General features: G+C 34.7%; 1 protein-coding gene and 1 non-coding gene across 2 annotated transcripts in view; one reads left to right on the top strand and one right to left on the bottom strand.

Annotated features, from left to right (window-relative positions):
• The window catches only part of LOC138696366 (toll-like receptor 2), a 35,377-nt gene extending 17,937 nt beyond the window's left edge, over positions 1-17,440 (top strand). Inside the window, exons 6-8 of the mRNA XM_069821231.1 lie at positions 1,433-2,567; positions 15,035-15,224; positions 16,803-17,440. Coding sequence (XP_069677332.1) covers positions 1,433-2,567; positions 15,035-15,224; positions 16,803-17,111 — 1,634 coding nt within the window. The 3' untranslated portion in view covers positions 17,112-17,440. The remainder of the gene's footprint in view (positions 1-1,432; positions 2,568-15,034; positions 15,225-16,802) is intronic.
• Positions 14,581-14,653, bottom strand: TRNAH-GUG (transfer RNA histidin (anticodon GUG)). The gene has a single exon. It is a non-coding gene; the product is annotated as a tRNA-His (tRNA).
• Positions 17,441-19,013: the final 1,573 nt, after the last annotated feature.

Genomic DNA, 19,013 nt, shown 5'->3' on the forward strand with positions numbered 1-19,013 from the left:
GCAAATCAAATATATCTATCCCCTTCAACTTAAGAACACCAGGAGAATTAACGCTTATTTATTTATTTAAATATTTATTTATTTATTTATTTATTTATATATTTATTTATTTATTTTTTATCTATTTATTTATTTAATCTGGCGGAGTTAAGGCCATCAAGGCCTTCTCTACTACACCACCAGAATACAAATAGACATATTCAAGAAACAAATGCAGAGAAAAGAAGCAAATAAGAAATAGAAACAAAATTAGAGACACAAGTACAAAAAGCAGACTCCTCCCTCTCCCGAGTGGCATAAAGCGCGACTTCCTTTCACAGATTTCACGGATTGTGTTTAACAGAGCTTATTTATTTATTTATTTACTTATTTATTTATTTATTTACTTATTTATTTATTTACCTATTTTTTCATTTATTTATTTATTTTTATAAAAAATGTGTCCCCTTTTTATTCAGTATGCTCCATTGCAGTAATGCAATACTACACACTTTTGTTGCTACACTGTTTTTACATTCTGTCGGAACTTAAAACAAAAACTAATAGTAAACTATTTACAATATTTACAAGGATGTAAAGTCAGCTGACTGAATACAGTTTATGAATTATTTAAAATTATTAATACTAATGCTATTTTAACTGGAGTAGTGCTTTCACTATTTGCAATATAATACACTGCCGTGAAGTCTATTGACTTAATAAAGGTGGTGAATTGCTTATAATTATTTTAACATAATATCTAACTACTACTACTACCACTACCACTACCACTACCACTACCACTACCACTACTACTACTACTACTACTAATTTTAAGTACAGTAGTTTTTTCACTATTTACAATATTTACAGTGATGTGAAATCTATTGATTGAACAAAGTTTCTGAATCCCTTATAGTGTTTTAACAATAGTTTCTCATGTGCCATGGCCATCTATCTTGATTTCTATATATTCCCTGCTTCAGAATATCCCTTTGTTTATTCAATTTGACACACGAGTTATATACTTATTTATTTATTTATTTATTTATTTATTTATTTATTTACGAGTATTTATTTCATGCATTACATTCAGAAGATATTCTGCCACAAGGCATTTTAGGATTGATTATACTCGTATAAGTTTACATTACATTTATATTTAATTTAAATCACGTTAATAAATAAACTAAATGAATAATTTATTATAAATAGAGCAATAATAAAGCACGCAATCATATAACTTTTAACAACCTAACCTAAGTTTAACAGTAACCTACCACATATACCTACACTTTAATGACGTAATCTTAGGAAAAAGTGTACAGAAATAAACAAATATATGTTTACAGGTACAAGTTTTTCCACTATCATAACTTCTTATAAGTGGCATTAATTATTTTCAAAAATCCAGATGCATGGTTATAAACTAACATTTATTACTTATTTACAGATGCATTCCTGTCGATGCCCATTCTCGAGGTTTTGATCCTCTCCAACAACGACTTGAAGGAATTGCCGGACTCAATCTCGTCACTGAAGAAACTGAAAATACTCGACCTCTCAACCAACAAAAATTTGCAAGTCGATAGTACAATTCAGAAGATAAAACACCTTACAAGCCTGAAATGGCTGAACATGTCTCGAGTACCAATAAATAGTATGGAGCTTTTAAATCCTTTAATTCTGAATAACAGTCAAGTTATGTTGACTGAATCAAGAATGCAACTTGAAGGACTAATTCTGGAAAAATGCGGCATCACTATTGCCCAAGAAGATGTTTCATTTTTTGACAACATGTCATCCTTGATTGAACTGGATTTATCTAGAAATTCAATCCAGATGCTCTCTTCCAATATGTTTCGGTCGCTGACTCATCTTCAGAGTCTCAATCTGAAGGCAAATGGTTTCACCGTAAAATTCAAACTCGAAGTAGGTGAATCAACCCCACTGAAATTTCTTGATCTGTCAAGAAATAAACTGAAGAGCATCGATGAGATAAACATAACGGGAGCAGCATACGAAGTCAACTTGGCTGGAAACGCTCTTTCAGAATGGAATAATGTAAATATATTTTTAAAATCTGAACATTCAAATGACACCTGGGTAAAGAAACTTAATCTTTCAAGGAATGCTCTTACTTTTGTTTCTGAAAACATGGCAAGTTCATTTCAACATTTAGAGGGTGTAGACCTAGGTGGAAATCCATTCAATTGTGACGATTGCCAGATACCAACATTCCAAAACTGGTTACTACAACCAAAGGATACCATGGTGCTTAACTTGGGGACCGATAATAATCTTACTTGTGGCACGACGAAGCGTAGAAGGACCGAAATAATTTCAATCGTGTTCAACAACACAGCCTGTTTACCACCCCATGTGGACAGCTTTGTAAATTATCTTGCTGTCATTTGGATTCCGTTGCTGGTGGTTGTGTCGTTGGTGCTCCTGGGAATCATCGGCATGTATGGATACAGGTTCGAGATCGCCTACGTCAGACATCTCATCAATATTCGACGCCAGAGGCACATCAGAGAAAACGAGAGTATATCCAACTACTTGTACGATGCCTTCGTCTCTTACAGGTACAGTCAATCCTTTATTTATACAAGGGAATTATTAATGTGCTCATGTGGAAACCTCCTCTAAAACTGTGTACTTCTACATGCATTTTTATACAAACAAGAAACTAGCTGTCCATACTAACTATAAAGTTGAAATTAAATCCATGTTGAATCTTTTGTATACTACTTTTAACACTTGAATATAAATAATTGATTAAATGGCGATCTTACTCGTGCTAATTATGTAAGAATGTGCCTCAGAGCCTTCTGTGCCTCTGCGTCATCTCAACTTCGCTGCCTGTTGTGTGGGTGCATTCATGTGATGAAGAGTTGAGTCAAATAGTGTGTGTGTTGAGTATTTGATTAGGGTGTGTTTTAGTGTGTCTGTATATTTCATATTGTTCTAGTGTGTTGAGTTTTTGGTTTTGGGTTGTATGTGTAGGATTTCCATGTCTGTATTTATGTTATTGTATGTATGGTTGGCGTTAGTTGTGTGTTAGGCGTATGTAGATGTATTGTGTCCTCTGGTTATTGCTTTAATGTGTTCTTTTTACCGGTATCGAGTTTGGAATGATCTGCCTGTCTGTCCAATGTAAATTTCCTAGACATCACCATAACAAACGTTGATAACAAACACACTTTCAAAATATACAGAAAACCAACCACCACTACCACACACATACACAACACATCTAATCACCCCACACAACACAAACATGCTGCATTCAGGGCAATGGTACACAGATTACTCAACATGCCCATGAGCCAACAACACTACAATGAAGAAGTGAACACAATCAAATACATAGCACAAGAAAATGGTTACAACCCAAACATGATAGACAACATCGTAAGGAAGACAAAACAAAAACTCAACAAACACAGAAACACACAAAACACAACACAAACGCAAGAAATACATCACACTAACATACAAAAACAAACACACACAAGATCGCATCCTCATTCAGAAAACAGAAATACAACATAGCATACAGAACAGAAAACACGCTACAAAGACATCTCAACACACAAACAACACAAACAAATAAATACAACCACACAGACGTATACAAGCTCACATGCAATAGTTGTGACAGTTTCTACATTTGACAGACAGGCAGATCATTCCAAACTCGATACAAAGAACACATTAAAGCAATAACCAGAGGACACAATACATCTACATAAGCCGAACACATAACTAATGCCAACCACTCATACAATAACATAAATACAGACATGGAAATCCTACACATACAACCCAAAACCAAAAACTCAACACACTAGAAAAATATGAAATATACAGACACACTAAAACACACCCTAATCAAATACTCAAAACACAGATCAATTTCAGAACACACACACTATTTGACTCAACTCTTCATCACACGAACGCACCCACACAACAGGCAGCGAAGTTGAGATGACACGGAGACACAGAAGGCTCTGAGGATAGTGTCAAGTAGCACCGAAACAGCTGTAATCCGCACATGCTTACATAATTAACAGGACTAAGATCGCCATTGAATCAATTACTTAAAATTAAACTTAAATACAATGTTATCGAGAAATTGAATAGTCCTCGGCATAAGCAGACAGTGCTATTTTAGCCGGCGATGTGCGTTGTGTGCTCAAGATCATCACATGTTACGTGATAGGGTAGGCATTCAAGGAAGATGAAACTTAAACCACTGTCCTCATGTAGGTGCCGCTGTTTCTTGATGTGACGTTGCATAAAGACTTGTCACACCCTTACAATTAATATGGGCAGCTAATTTTAATTATATTTGTCTATCTGCTATGGAGATCTATGTGCATAGTTTGAAGGCATATATTAACATGTCTTTCCTTTCTAGTTACTGACAACTACGAGTATATACAAATTAGAGGTAATTATTCGTGAGTAACTTTGATGGTTCGTGTGCTACAGTCATATGTTATAATTCCGCGAAAGGAACGAATATTAGTCAATTTTTATGTGCGAGAGATATTTCGAAAATAAAGGCTGGAAGAATATGAATGAATGAATGAATGAATGAATGAATGAATGAATGAATGAATGAATGAATGAATGAATGAATGAATGAATGAATGAAGTGCATTTATTGACATACAATATTTATAAACTCATGTACCGGTACGTAAAATCCTTCGCACGAGCCTGTACGGTCATTCGTGCTATAACTATGCACAGTTAAGAATATTATAGACTACAGGGTTGTTTCCGATCTCTGATAACGAATTTGAATGACATGATGTGCGTCAGGAATCACACCGACGAGAGGTGATAGACCAGTAGTGAGTGATTTCATAATCAGAGTGCACGGTGTATCACAGTAGCAATGCCCAAAAAAATCGAGTCTTTTTGGGAGGAGTACATAACAACCATTTCCGATGCCAAGAACAGTTAAGTGAAAATCATAGGAGCCTGCAAAACACGTGGTTTCGTTATTTCCAAGAAAGGCAGCTTGTGTGTACCTAATAAGACTGGCAAAGCTCGGATAGGATTAATTCCAAAGTGGAAAAAGCAAGCAAATCCACCCCCCGTCACAAGTCGCCGCACCCCATTAGATGATACAAATTAATTCCATTCGAGCTTTACCAATCTTATTAAGTACATAGAAGATGCTTTTCTTGGAAATAACGAAACCTCGTTTATTTAAGTTTCTTTTATTTTCGCTTAACTGTACTTGACATTGGAAAGCATCGTAATGTACCCCTCCCAAAAAGGCTCGACTTTCTGGGAATTTCTGCTGTGAGTCGTCGTGCACTCTGACTATGAGATCACTCACTACTGGTCTGTCACCTCGCGCCACAGTTCAGCTGTCGTGTGCTCCTGACGCACATGATGTCATTCAAATTCGTTATCAGAGATCGGAAACAACCCTTTATACTGAGTCCTAAGTAGATTTGCAAATGCGCACTATGCTAAAGTGAATCGCTGGCAACTCACGTGTCATATTGTAAGTTGTATGATTATTTGTCTTCGTATACTTTGTTGAAAATAAGCAGTAAAATTGGAAATACCGACAACTAAGAAGGTACTGAGAGTAAATCAAAACAAAAGTCAAGGTCTTTTAACTTCTGGATTCATACTTTTTGACGATAACGCATGTAATTTTAATATACAAATATCATAAATACTTCGTCGTTTCAATTGAGACATGGTCATCCAATCAACGTACAGTCGCGAGCTGGATGTCTGAATCCAACAGATGGGTTCCCATTTCGCCAAGTTTTCTGATGGTGAAGTCGATATGTTGCCATGCTTCACCATCTATGTCAAATTTCATGTGTATTATATTAAATACCGTGAGTTTTATATCATACAAAATTAAATTAAATAATAACTCATCAGACGTAATGCTTTAATTTTCAAAAATGTAGTTTTATGTTTCATTGATTTTTAGATAGATAGACACAATATATCGTCGGCTTACAAGCAAAAATATTACCTCTGAGAAAAAGGCGTTTTGAAAGCTCTTAACAAAACTGAATTGTCAAAATATTATTTTTAGTAAGATGTGTTTCTTTATGTGTACGCATATTTAATGTTTCAATTCGAACAAGCAAACATTCTCATGAGGACAGACAAAAAAGTTATTATTTCTTCCAGTATGTTAATAATGTCAAAACAAGGGCTGGAACAAATTTTGGCGACTCGAGCGCAATTACTAGGGCCGTAAAATAAGTTTCCCTGCAGCCGTTTACAAAGAGAAAACACAATTTCATTTGAAAAATTTATTGGAACAGATACGACAACCCTTAAGTTATTTTTCAACATATTTCCCACCGAAATTGAGACATATATCATACCATGGGATCAACAGAGAGGTAGAGACGACTGTCACACACTGGTTCCGATCCTAGGCGGCAGATGTCTACGACACAAGGATATAAACGTTGATCCCACGGTATGACAAATGTTTCAATTCCGGTGGGGAATATGTTGAAAAATAGCTCAACAATTACTGTATCTGTTCCAATAAATTAATATTTCCATAAAATTATGTTTTCTTTCTGTAAACGGCCACAGGCAGATTTATTTTTTACGGTCCTCGTAATTGCGCTCGAGTGGTCAAAATTTGTATAAGCACTTATTTTGACATTATTAATACGGTGGAAGAAAAAAAAAACTTTTTATCTGCCCCCATGGGAATGTTTGCTTGTAAGCTTATAGACATACATTATGTGCATTATATACGCCCTTTCTCATAAGTAATATTTTTTACTTAATGTGTTTTGCTTGTAAACTGACGATATGTAAGCACTTTTGGCACTTCAAATAATCTTCTCCTCCCATGTCTTTTATCCACGACAGAAAGTTTTAAAAGACGCATTTTTTACAGAGCTTACCATATTACTGGCAACACAAAAGGGAAACTTTTACACATAACTTTTACTAATTTTCTAATTATGTAAGTGAATATCTATCTCTCAAATAGTGTAATTTAGGAATTAATGTACCATATATTCAGCGTGCATTGATATAAATTTAATTTCTATTAGAATCATTGGTGCGTAGAATTCGGTTCCCGCTAACAAAGTTATGTCAAAACTTTTTGTGCAAGAGGATTTACGGTGGAATAAAATACACATTTCACTGGCTTGGCTCCGAACTCCGGAGGCTGAGTCAACAGTCTGGGAGGCACCTTTAAGCACGAAGCTTGCCAAAAAGAGAGACGCCAGGCAGACTGGAGGCATCCGCTATTTAACACTGCTTCCTTTTTCTCACTGCAAGTTATGTCTGCAGGTTTCCTTTGCACAGTTCCTCCTGCTTGTTCTCAATTTCTATTCCCAAAATATTACTGTGCCATTACAATATGTTGATACAAGAGATCTTGAAGTTGTTTCTCACTGACGTGAATAAGGATAAATTTGCTCAAGAATATCAATTATTTGTATAAAGCATAGTATACATACAAATTTAATGAATATATTTGAGAGGAAAATTCTGAATTGTGAAGAACTCTATCTGTGGAGAAACATACTATATGGTGATCAAGATATTGTCTCCCCACATTAAAGTGTTGGGCGGCCAGGACATGGTATTCGAATTGTGCATTCAAATCTGATAAAATACGTGTCTCAACAATAAATATACAGAGCGTTCGCCTACGAGTGGGGCCAGGAAAGCGGCATGTACTGATACGCTGCTTTGTGCGCGCAGTTGCTGAGACACGCTCGACAATCAAGGACATCAAGGTCGACAAGTTATCAGTTGTGAGCCAGACTGTTGCAGTATTTAACACGTACAGTGCACTTTCTTGACACAGTTGCTTAAATATTCAGCGTTGTGTAAAATTTGTTAACAATGCAAAACGCAAAATTCACGCTTGAACAGAGAGTTTTTTTTTATGTATGATGCATATGTGAAAACAGAGTCATGTAGAGAGGTGCGTAGGCAATTTCAAGTGAAATATCCCGGTGCTGCAATTCAGGGTAGAGAAACTATTAGGCGTCTTGTTAACAAATTACGGAGAACAGGGTCGATAAATGCTATAATTAATTCCTAAGCGAAAACGAAGAGTATTGACGGGAGAAAAAAATTGATGAAATCAGTGTATCATTTACACGCTCTCCTACTAAATCTCTAAAACGTATTTCACAGGAAGTTAGTGTTTCAAAAACATCAGTCTTTACTACTGCTAAACTTTTAAAATTAAAACTCTACAGAGTATAATATAGAAAGCGGAAGCTTACGGATAGACGATTCCCGCAAGCGACACCGCAGGCAGGCCGCTTTCCTGGCCCCACCCGTAGGCGAACGCTCTGTATTAAACAACGACAAAATTTTGATGAACAGATGGTGTTCGACAGAATCTAAGAAGGCTATACTACAAGTCAGCAGTCGATAGAGACAACCACAAGATAAAATTGATAGTATGTGTGGGAGACTTATTGTCCTCAAAGCTAAGACCCAAATAACGGTTGTAGCGCAACTGGTCATGATGATTATGTATATACATATTATGTAAGCTTACATACATTACATACGTATGCACACGTTACGTTTCAGTCACCGACGCGTAGCTCTGGAGTAAAGAATGGAACTTGTAATTTCAGACCGCTCGGATACGGGTTGATTGTTTGGTTGAGATTTTCCGAGTTTTCCCCAAATGTTGAGCGAATGTTTGGTAATCTCATTACGAACCCTCGATCTCATCTCGTCAAAATAGCAACACGCTATCGCCAATTCAACTCACACTAAATAACCTCGTAACTGATATTGCGTCGTTAAATTAATAACCAATAAAAACTCGATATTTATCTTATTCTTAAATAAAATTATATTCATTTTACCAACCGTTTTCTTTATTCCTCTCTCCTAAAATTGATACGTCTTTTGGACCATGTTGTCATTGTTCATTCTTTGCAAATACTTCATCTGGTTATTTCATTATTTCATTTTACAGAATCCAAAAGTTCAACGGCTGCTGGTGTGAAACATGGCTTCAACTATGGCTTAAAACTTCATAACTAATTAATTTCTCAGTACCCTGTTTTAGCTGACATAAGTATGATTAAATTTAAACCGAAAATTAAAGAAATTATTAAGGGAACTTAACACAGGGTTAGGCAATTAATTGCTAAATATTAGTCTTATACTATTATACTTGTGAATATTGGTTATAAACAAATTTCAATTGTGATTGTTCTTTATCATATACGCTCTTGTTTTTGTAATCTGTGCTATTTTATTGTTTATATTAATTTGTTTATTTTTTCTTCTTCTTTCTGCTTATCTACATTGCTATTTTGAACTCCCGACCACGAGCGTTTGCTCATACGGGAATAAATTATCTAATTTGTATTTCTGTTTTATGTATATAGGCCTAATAGTTTTTTAATGTGTCTTTTTTACAATATTTACGAATCTTTAATATTTTCATCGTAATTTGCAGGGAAACGTTCGATTTCGCAACTCGAAACATAATAAATCTTAATTAAAAGAAATATATAAAGAGATTATATAAACTTATACGGTCTTACTATTAAAATCTCTTATACAGACGTTTAATTGACTTATATGATACTTACACGATGAATAGTTCGTTTATAAGTCGTGTGTAAATTCCTTACTAATAATCACTATATACGTCGTGTATAACAGCATAACTGTTACACAGCTACGTCATAGTTTCGTCATTACTTCATTACGAAAGGTAACAGAATAACTGAGGTTCTCTATTGCATACGATAGTGCGCGCTAAGTATAGATAATGCAACTGGGCCTGACAGATTACCACTCTATATTCTGTGGTTACAAGGCAACCATCATCATAAAATGACAATCGATACGAACAGCTGTTAGAGGGGCGGCCATTTTTTTTCTCTATATACCTATACAACGCTTAAACAAGGGGTTTCATGTACATGCGAGTAACTACTGAAAAGCAATTGCTATGTATAGTTACAGTTGTTTATACATCTATCGCTTATGCATGGTTTATTAGTAGTCTAACGTTTCCTGTCCCAACACAGTTGGTAAGACCAATAGGCTATAGTCAAGGTATACGAATTATCACTATTATGTTCTTGACCTCAATGTACACATGAATAATAAATCGATTCAAAGGTAGATAATCGCAACGCAAGTGTAGCGCAATACAGATCCCTCAAAAGATTTAATACACAAATTGATTACTTACAATATCAACATCTTCTTAATGCTGCCTGCGCATTTGATAAAGTTCTTATTTTTCTTTTGCTTCTACTCTTGTAGTTCTTTCTCTGGATTGAGTTTCGACGTCATTCCACCATCCTCTTCTACCCCGATCTGTAAGAAAGGAATTATTATGACAAATTAAATATCCCTCTTTCTACTAAAAATATTCTGAAAATATCCTAAGTCAGCTTAACCTCTTCTCTTGTCCGACTGACACACCACTGAGGTTAGGAGAGGGTACACTACACAAACGGGGGGAGTAACTCGTTCCTCTTGGGGTGCGAAGAACAGTTAAGGTAATAATAATAATAATAATAATAATAATAATAATAATAATAATAATAATACATTTACTAATGAAGTGCTTTTTACGGAGTGTGATATTGTATGAGGCAGAAACGTGGACATTACGACGAAGTGAAGAGAAGCATTTGAAATTGGATTTGGTGAAGAATGGAACGTCTGAAGTAGACAGACAGAATAGAAATGAAGATGTGCTGGAAGGAGTGGGTGAAGAAAGAATGATGCTGAAACTGATCAGGAAGAGGAAAAGGAATTTGTTGGGCTGAGAAGAAACTGCCTACTGAAGGATGCACTGGAAGGAATGGTGAATGGGAGAAGAGTTCGGGGCAGAAGAAGATATCAGATGATAGACGACATTAAGATATATGAATCATATACGGAGACAAAGAGAAAGGAAGAAAATAGGAGAAATTGGAGAAAGCTGGGTTTGCAGTGAAAGACCTGCCCCTGGGCAGAACACTAAATGAAATTAATAATAATAATAATAATAATAATAATAATAATAATAATAATAATAATAATAATAATAATATTATGAAGATGATGATGATGACGATAATGATGATAATGATGATGAAATGAAATTAAGAAGCGCAAAAAACAAGGCGTTATCGGATAATAAGGCATAATAGTAACTAAAAAGACAAAACAAATACGAGATTTTCTTGTTAATAATTCATCAACGCTATCAGACAAAAATATAAGAAAACAAATGGATAAAAATTTTTGAATATAAATTGTCAAATACTGTAAGACAGGATATGCATTGTGACACTACATGTTCGATTTCACATATTTTTCTTTATTCTCCTATTTTCTCCTTCTAACGACGTGTTGTTTTTGTATCCATTTACCCTAAGTCCTGCTACTCCCTCTACGCCGTATTTCACTTCTTACTGATAGAAACCTCCTCAAACTGAAAATATCTCACTTCTGCAATTAAATGTGTAGACATGAAAGTTATTTCATGTACGTAGTTTGTTGCGAGGCAACTCAAGTCAATTATTATCCCACGACTAACAATAACTCGTTTATTCTGGGTAAATTCCAAGCATACGTCACTCTCATTACTTAGATTCTCAGCGCAGAACGCCGATAAAGGAAACAGATCTTAAGTGTCGTCAGGGACAAATGTTACAAAACTGTGTTACTTACGTAGGTAAATACTGCAACATATTATTTCACTATTTTGTCCCTCTGTATGATTTTACTCTGTTTCAAAATTGTTTTTTAAGTAGATGGTAGTTACCGATTAAGACAGGTGATACAAACAGATACAGGTAATACAAAATGTATCATTAAGATGACGCATATACTATTTATTTATTTTCTTGTTCACTTATTTATTTATTATTTACGTATTTATTTATTATTATTTATTTATTTACTTGTTTACATCTTTACTCCTTTACTTGTTGACTTATTCACTTATTTAAGTACTTATTTATTTACTTGTTCATATGTTTGATTGATTGATTTATTTATTATTATTTACTTATTAAATCTGGAGTTAAGGCCATAAGGCCTCTTCTACCACAGCACGAGAAATACATACTAATACAAAAAACAAATGTAGAGAGAAGTAAATAAGAAAAAATACATAAAAGTACAAATGCAAATACAAAAACAAATGCAAATATTTATTTATATTTATTTAATTTGGTTCAGTTAAGGGCATCAGGTCTTTTCTAATATAGTACTAATACAAAAGAAACGTAGAAAGAAGTATATAAAAATACAAATACAAATACAAAAGAAACACAAAAGCATATACATATATAATGCTTATTTATTTACTTATTTACATCTTTATATATTTACTTTTTTACTTGTTGATTTGTTCACTTATTTACTTATGTACTTATTTGTTTACTTATTCGTTTATTTAATTTATTTATTCATTTACGAGTATATACGTATTTATCTATTTATATATTCATTCATACTGAATTTTATGTATTTCAAAAAGCGTTAGTTCAGTTGGTTGTCAGTGTTATCATCATACTATTAATACTCATATTTTAATTTATTTCCTTTAATTTACATAAAAAAGACACGAATGGATGAAATTATTTACTCTTCGTGTAAATATATATAACCTACCGTACAAAATTTCTCTTTCCTCACTTACACAAGAATACATATTTTTATTCTGTCAATATTTAAGATATGTAACATATTTTACATACTGTGCACTTGAAATAACCATCTGTAATTAATTTATACAAAATATGAAATGAAACACCTACTCGCAGTTTTGAATCGCTCGTAATATAATTTTGTCATTTACGCAAATCGGTATTTAGAATTCACAGAAACACACGGTATCATTGGGTAATAAGATTCTTACATTGCCCAATAAGGTATCAGTGTTTAATAAAATTCTTATTTCATTTTTCATTTGATTTATTGTACTCCGTACATCTTACATTAGCATTGAAGCTTCAAGATGTGTCATAGGGCCGTATTCATAGACATTTTTAGCGCGGGTTTCCGGTGGATGATCAGCGTTTTTCGTATTCATAAACCAGTGTTAGCGATAGGATATGATTTGAATTCTGTACAAGTAACCAGTGGATAGCCGGGGCTAGCTTAGTACGCTCGTAGCGCGTGCTGCGAAATGTCTATGAATAGCACCCTTATAGTCTACCGTCGTCTTTACGCCACAACACATCTGTTCCATACACCTTCAACCGCTGTCAACATTTCCTTACTACTTCTACATATTACGCTGCTCGTTAGTCTACAATAATCAACATTATTGAAGATTCTACACGACAACATTAACAATCTTGACTTCACCACACATCGATTCAATACATGATGTACTTTTTTACGTCAATTTCATCATTATTAATGTTCAACTACTTACAATGGTACTATGTTAATCATCATTAATCCTCGACTTTTAACTGGTTTTAACATGTGATTTTAATATACTTCTCAACTTTTATGAAGTTATTTACGACTGCAACATAATATTTCGTCATATACTATTAATATATCAATCTTCGATACACAACGAACTTCTACGGTAATATGTGATTGGCAATAACAACTTGATATTATCCAACATAACGATACATACTTGTACCAATTTGACTTTATTTAATATTGCAACCTTCACAATAGTGCATATTTACAACATATTTGTTTAATAGATTATCACAGCGTCACTTAAGTTTAAACTACATTTAACATTCATTTTGTAATTCCAAACATTTCGCCTTCAATCCACATCATTTCTATTTACACCAACTTCAATACAACAGTCAACTAGGACCCCTTACACCTTTCTGACCTTCTTTGATTTTTCTGATAATTTTGAATTTTGATATGTAATATTTTCATGTGACTTTCTGTTAAAATATGCACATTTAACTTAAGAGTCTTATCGTTAAACAAGTATTCACTTTTGAGTCATTATACAGTTTACTGATCCAATATAATAACTCGTTCGCGATCTCTAGCTGTCATGAATGATTATAATATGACAAATATACATATGTATCATACAACTATCTTTTGTTGCTGTATTTTTAGTGTAACTTTTTAGAAAATGTTTCTAGCGTATTTATAAACTTCCATTAATTGTTTGTAGAATTTCAATATATATTTATTGGGTTATTTTTTACGACGCTGTATCAACATCTAGGTTATTTAGCGTCTGAATGAAATGAAGGTGATAATGCCGGTGAAATGAGTCCGGGATCCAGCACCGAACGTTACCCAGCATTTGCTCGTATTGGGTTGAGGGCAAACCCCGGAAAAAACCTCAACCACGTAACTTGCCCCAACCGGGATTCGAACCCGGGCCACCTGGTTTCTTAGCCAGACGCGCTGACCGTTACTCCACAGGTGTGGACTTCAGTATGTATTATGCAATTATGTACAGATATCTTTATGGTCTGAAGATGCCCAAAATGGGCGAAAACGTTCACAAGTAAAATATTAAAATATGTTAACAAACATACTTCTGGGTTAACATTAAAATAAGTCAAGACGGAAACAAAACTAAAATTATATTAATATTTAATATTTGAGGAGAAAAATTCGCTCCGGCGCCGGGGATCGAACCCGGGTCCTTGGTTCCACGTACCAAGCGCTCTGACCACTGAGCTACGCCGAATTCAATCCACAGCACCGGATCGAATCTTCCTCCTTCAGTGTTTCTCTTTGTGGCCTGACTCCAAGTTAGGGATATATATGTTGACGTATATGTCTAGTGTCAACTGCCATTATACTAGGAGCGCACTCAGTTGAGTGACTTATTTGGCCGGGATTCCGCAGTTTTGATGCACTGCTAGCTATGAGAATATTATAGCTTTATTAATTTGTCCTACAGAATAATCTCTGTAATGTTGACAATTAATATTTGAGGAGAAAAATTCGCTCCGGCGCCGAGGATCGAACCCGGGTCCTTGGTTCTACGTACCAAGCGCTCTGACCATTGAGCTACGCCGAATTACAACCTGCAGTAAGAATGAATTTTGATGAAATTTTGTTACAGTGTTGCCGACAGAGAATGGGTTGTAAGGGAGCTGCAGCCTTATCTGGAAGATGGACCCGAGAAGTACAGGTTGTGTCTGCACGAGAGGGACTTCGCGCTGGGCTCCATCATAGCCGACAACATCGTGGAGTGCATGAAGAACAGCAGGAGCACGCTGGTTGTACTGTCACCACACTTTGTGAAGAGTCAGGTACGTCTTTTCCAATCCTGGAATAGTCAACCGAACTGCACATTATACTGTTTATGTAAAGGCTCGTCTCCACTATTAAAACATTAACAACATGTTAAATGTTAAATTGTTTACCGTTAACATCCCAACATGTTGATAGAACATGTTAATGCTAATTTCATTTAACACTTTGTCCACCAGAGTGCTGCATTGGAGTTAAATCGCTCGCTTCAACTTGGTCGAGTGTCGCACCCTCGAGTGAGATACGATCGGTCGTGATACGCTCGTAATAAATAGAAGCATAGTACAAGGTCATCTCACCCACATTTCTTATCTTGTATGGAAGGCGACAGATAAGATACACATATGTTTTGCTCACACGGTAAAAGTAAGGCTTTATTTTCTGCGTTTAACGGAACAGTCAATGGAACGTACCAAAACAGGAACATGAAGTTATAAATAAAATAATATGAAAAACTTCGATATATAGTTATTATTGCTAATTAATAATTATTCAATATTTGATTTACCACATATATAATATGGCAGGTCCATACATAGTGTTCCGCCTATATACTGCGACAATGTAGAAACGTTTTACAAAATATTATTGATAGAGCAGTAGATTAATAACAATATTAGTACAGAGATAACGTCACAGAAAATATAATAAAGCGAATAATCATGCTGCACAACTGTTACAGACGCAAAGATTGATACACTAATTATTATTATTATTATTATTATTATTATTATTAGTATTAGTATTATTATTACTAGAAAACTTGATACAGTTCTTGCATTATCGTGATTGTGTTCTCCGTTTATAATAATTACATTTACATCCAATAACATCTATCAGATGTGGCAAAAACAAAATCACTCCTGTGTGGGGGGAAAAAAAATTTACCTACAACATTTACAGTATATTACATTTTAAAGCAAGTTTTGTAGTTGTACTATGGAGAGGTTAGTTAAACACTGCAAAGTTTTGAAATGATAAACATCTATGATGTTACTACGCAGTTCATCACTGTAACAAGAACGAATGTCTAACGCTCGGCTTCTACCGTTCGAGGATTTATCGCTCGTGACAATTTTACCCATCACGCATGAGCGCTACCTATCGGAGTATGCTATGAACTACTTGGCGCTCGAGCGAAAACGTCCGATGCAGACCTCTGTTGTCCACACTGTTAAACATGTTAAACTTGACTTTCTTTGCGCAGTCCACCATAAACAGTTTATGAGATTTTAATGTAGATAGTGTCTTATTTTCAAACCTTGGGCAATGGACTCAATCTGCACAAACAAGAGAATTTACAATGTATGTTACCTCACTATTCCAATAATTTACATAATTGTCCAAAAAGAAACCAAGATTCTTAACGGTTTCAGAATATTCTGTTGATTTACCCCCGTCCCTAAATCATCCCTCAAGAGAACCCTAACAGTCCCTTTTTATCCTGTACAACAGTTCTAGGAAAAAGCATATAAACAGTAATATCATTCGGAGCCTGACAAACTAATTATTTTGAAACATAAAATATGTAACAAATAAAATTGAGCCAACTTCTTGATATTCGCTTTTTGTTACAGTGGTGCAGATGGGAGCTGGAAGTGGCGAACCACAAATTGTTCGAGGACGACAGAGAGTTCCTGATCCTGGTGGAGCTGAAGAAACTGGACAAGAAAACTCTTCCTCAACATTTGGCCTATCTGTTGGACACAAGAACCTTCTTGGAGTGGCCGGAAGGACCTGGTCCTCACCCCACTGCCTGGAAGAGGTTGAAATACGCACTGGGGGACAGTCTGTACCAGAGGAGGATGAAGGCCCAGGATAATGGAGAACACATCGACCTCACTAGCCATTATGACGACAGTGGTTTCACGGACGCGTACATTTAGTTGCAGCACGAATAATGCTAGATGTGGCTTCATATTTTCTTATAACAGCCTTTATTAAATATAAATATGTACAAATTCCAGCCATTTTTAACTGTTCTGGGGGCCTTGCTTGGGACCTCGCAGAGAGCCATCGGCGTAGTTCAGTCGGCTGAGGCGCTTGCCTGCCGATCCGAAATTACGATCGGGCGTGGGTTCAATTCCTGCTTGGGCTGATTATCTGATTGGTTTTTTCCGTGATTTCCCTCTAACGTAAAGAGCATGTTAGGTTATCTATGGCGAATTCTCGGTCTCAGCTCGCCAAAAAATATCTCGCCATCACAAACAACAGTGACGCTAAATAACCTAGTAGATGATACAGCGTAGTTAAATAATCCAAGTAGAAAAAAACCTCGCAGTGAGAGTGCTTGTGAAATATAGTGGAATCATGATAATGGTGAGGGGAGAACCCGGAGAAAAACCCCTCGCGCCCGTTTTGTCCACCCTAAATTTATTTGTAGCTCAGATGGAGATAAAATGATTAAGATAAACTTAATTTTTCTGATATTGTGGTATAGTCATGTCTGTATTGATAATTAAGATATTTCAGGCTTTATTTTCGAACTCTAAATTCATTTTTGAGTTCCAATAAGTATATTCAAATGAAAAAACATGCAAATGTTCAGCCTTTTGACTTATTTTAATGTAAAATACTGAAATAGTTATTTTACAATTCACATTAATTTAATATTTATTATCCGTAGTATTTAATTTACATTCAGTTTTTTCCACTAAAATTTATTACTTTAAGTTTTGTATCCCAGTTTAAAAAAGTCATATTTTTCTAGTTCATTTATATTACGTTTATTTTTTATGTATATTAGTTCTTTATTTCATTTATCATATTCTTCAACCACAAGATCTGTTTCATACCATACATTTCATTTCATTTTACACATATTAATCTAGTATACATGTAAAAATATGCATATTTAATAAGTTTTTTTATTCATAACGGTGCCATTTCCTACAAATCAATTGGTTTTATTCCTGTTAACTTTTTCAACAAATTAATAGTAATAATACGCATTATTTTTCATACCCCGTTTTATTTAAATATGCATAATTATATACACCACATGTAATGATGCCTTTTATACTGTTTTTAAACATATCATTTTCCGCTATTTTAACCTTGGTAATGTCTTCATATTTGTCAATATTTAATATGTATTGCTTATTTATCACATAGATATCGAATTTTATGTTTGAAGATGCCCACAATTGGGTGAAAACGTTAACACTAATAAGTAATTGAAGAGTCTACAGCAAGAATGATGGATGTCATTTGGAATACATTTTGCAGGAGAAGCAATTGAAAGTTTGAAATGCTTAGCGCTCAAAGCTTAACTGTGATTTTCCGATCATTACTGGACAATGACCATCAGTGTCAATGCCATGTAACTCTGTATGTACATTCTATATGTCTTAAGCTATGCATTGACAGTCTTGGTTCATTTTCTACAGGAAAGTGACATCATTCATTCTTGCAGTGGACTCTTCAATTGTAAAATAACTATTTTAGTATTTTACATTAAAATAAGTCAAAAGACTAAACATTTGCACGTTTTTTTCATTTGAATTTATTGTCGAATTTTGATTAATTACAGCAGAAATGAATTCAACCGTAGGGGAGTGTCGGGTAGTATCGGACATCGGGTAATATCGGACAGTGAGTTTCTTTCATCAACAACACGATGATAGTACCTGATTGACATGATTCCGTTTCTGTGATGTCGCATAGAGAAACGCAACCATGTCATTAAGGTACTACCATATGGTGGTAGATGAAAGAAACGCACTGTCCGATACTACCCGATGTCCGATACTACCCGACTCTCCCATAAATATATATTAATAATTAAA

Source organism: Periplaneta americana, chromosome 1, assembly GCF_040183065.1.
Source record: "Periplaneta americana isolate PAMFEO1 chromosome 1, P.americana_PAMFEO1_priV1, whole genome shotgun sequence".
Taxonomy (NCBI): domain Eukaryota; kingdom Metazoa; phylum Arthropoda; class Insecta; order Blattodea; family Blattidae; genus Periplaneta; species Periplaneta americana.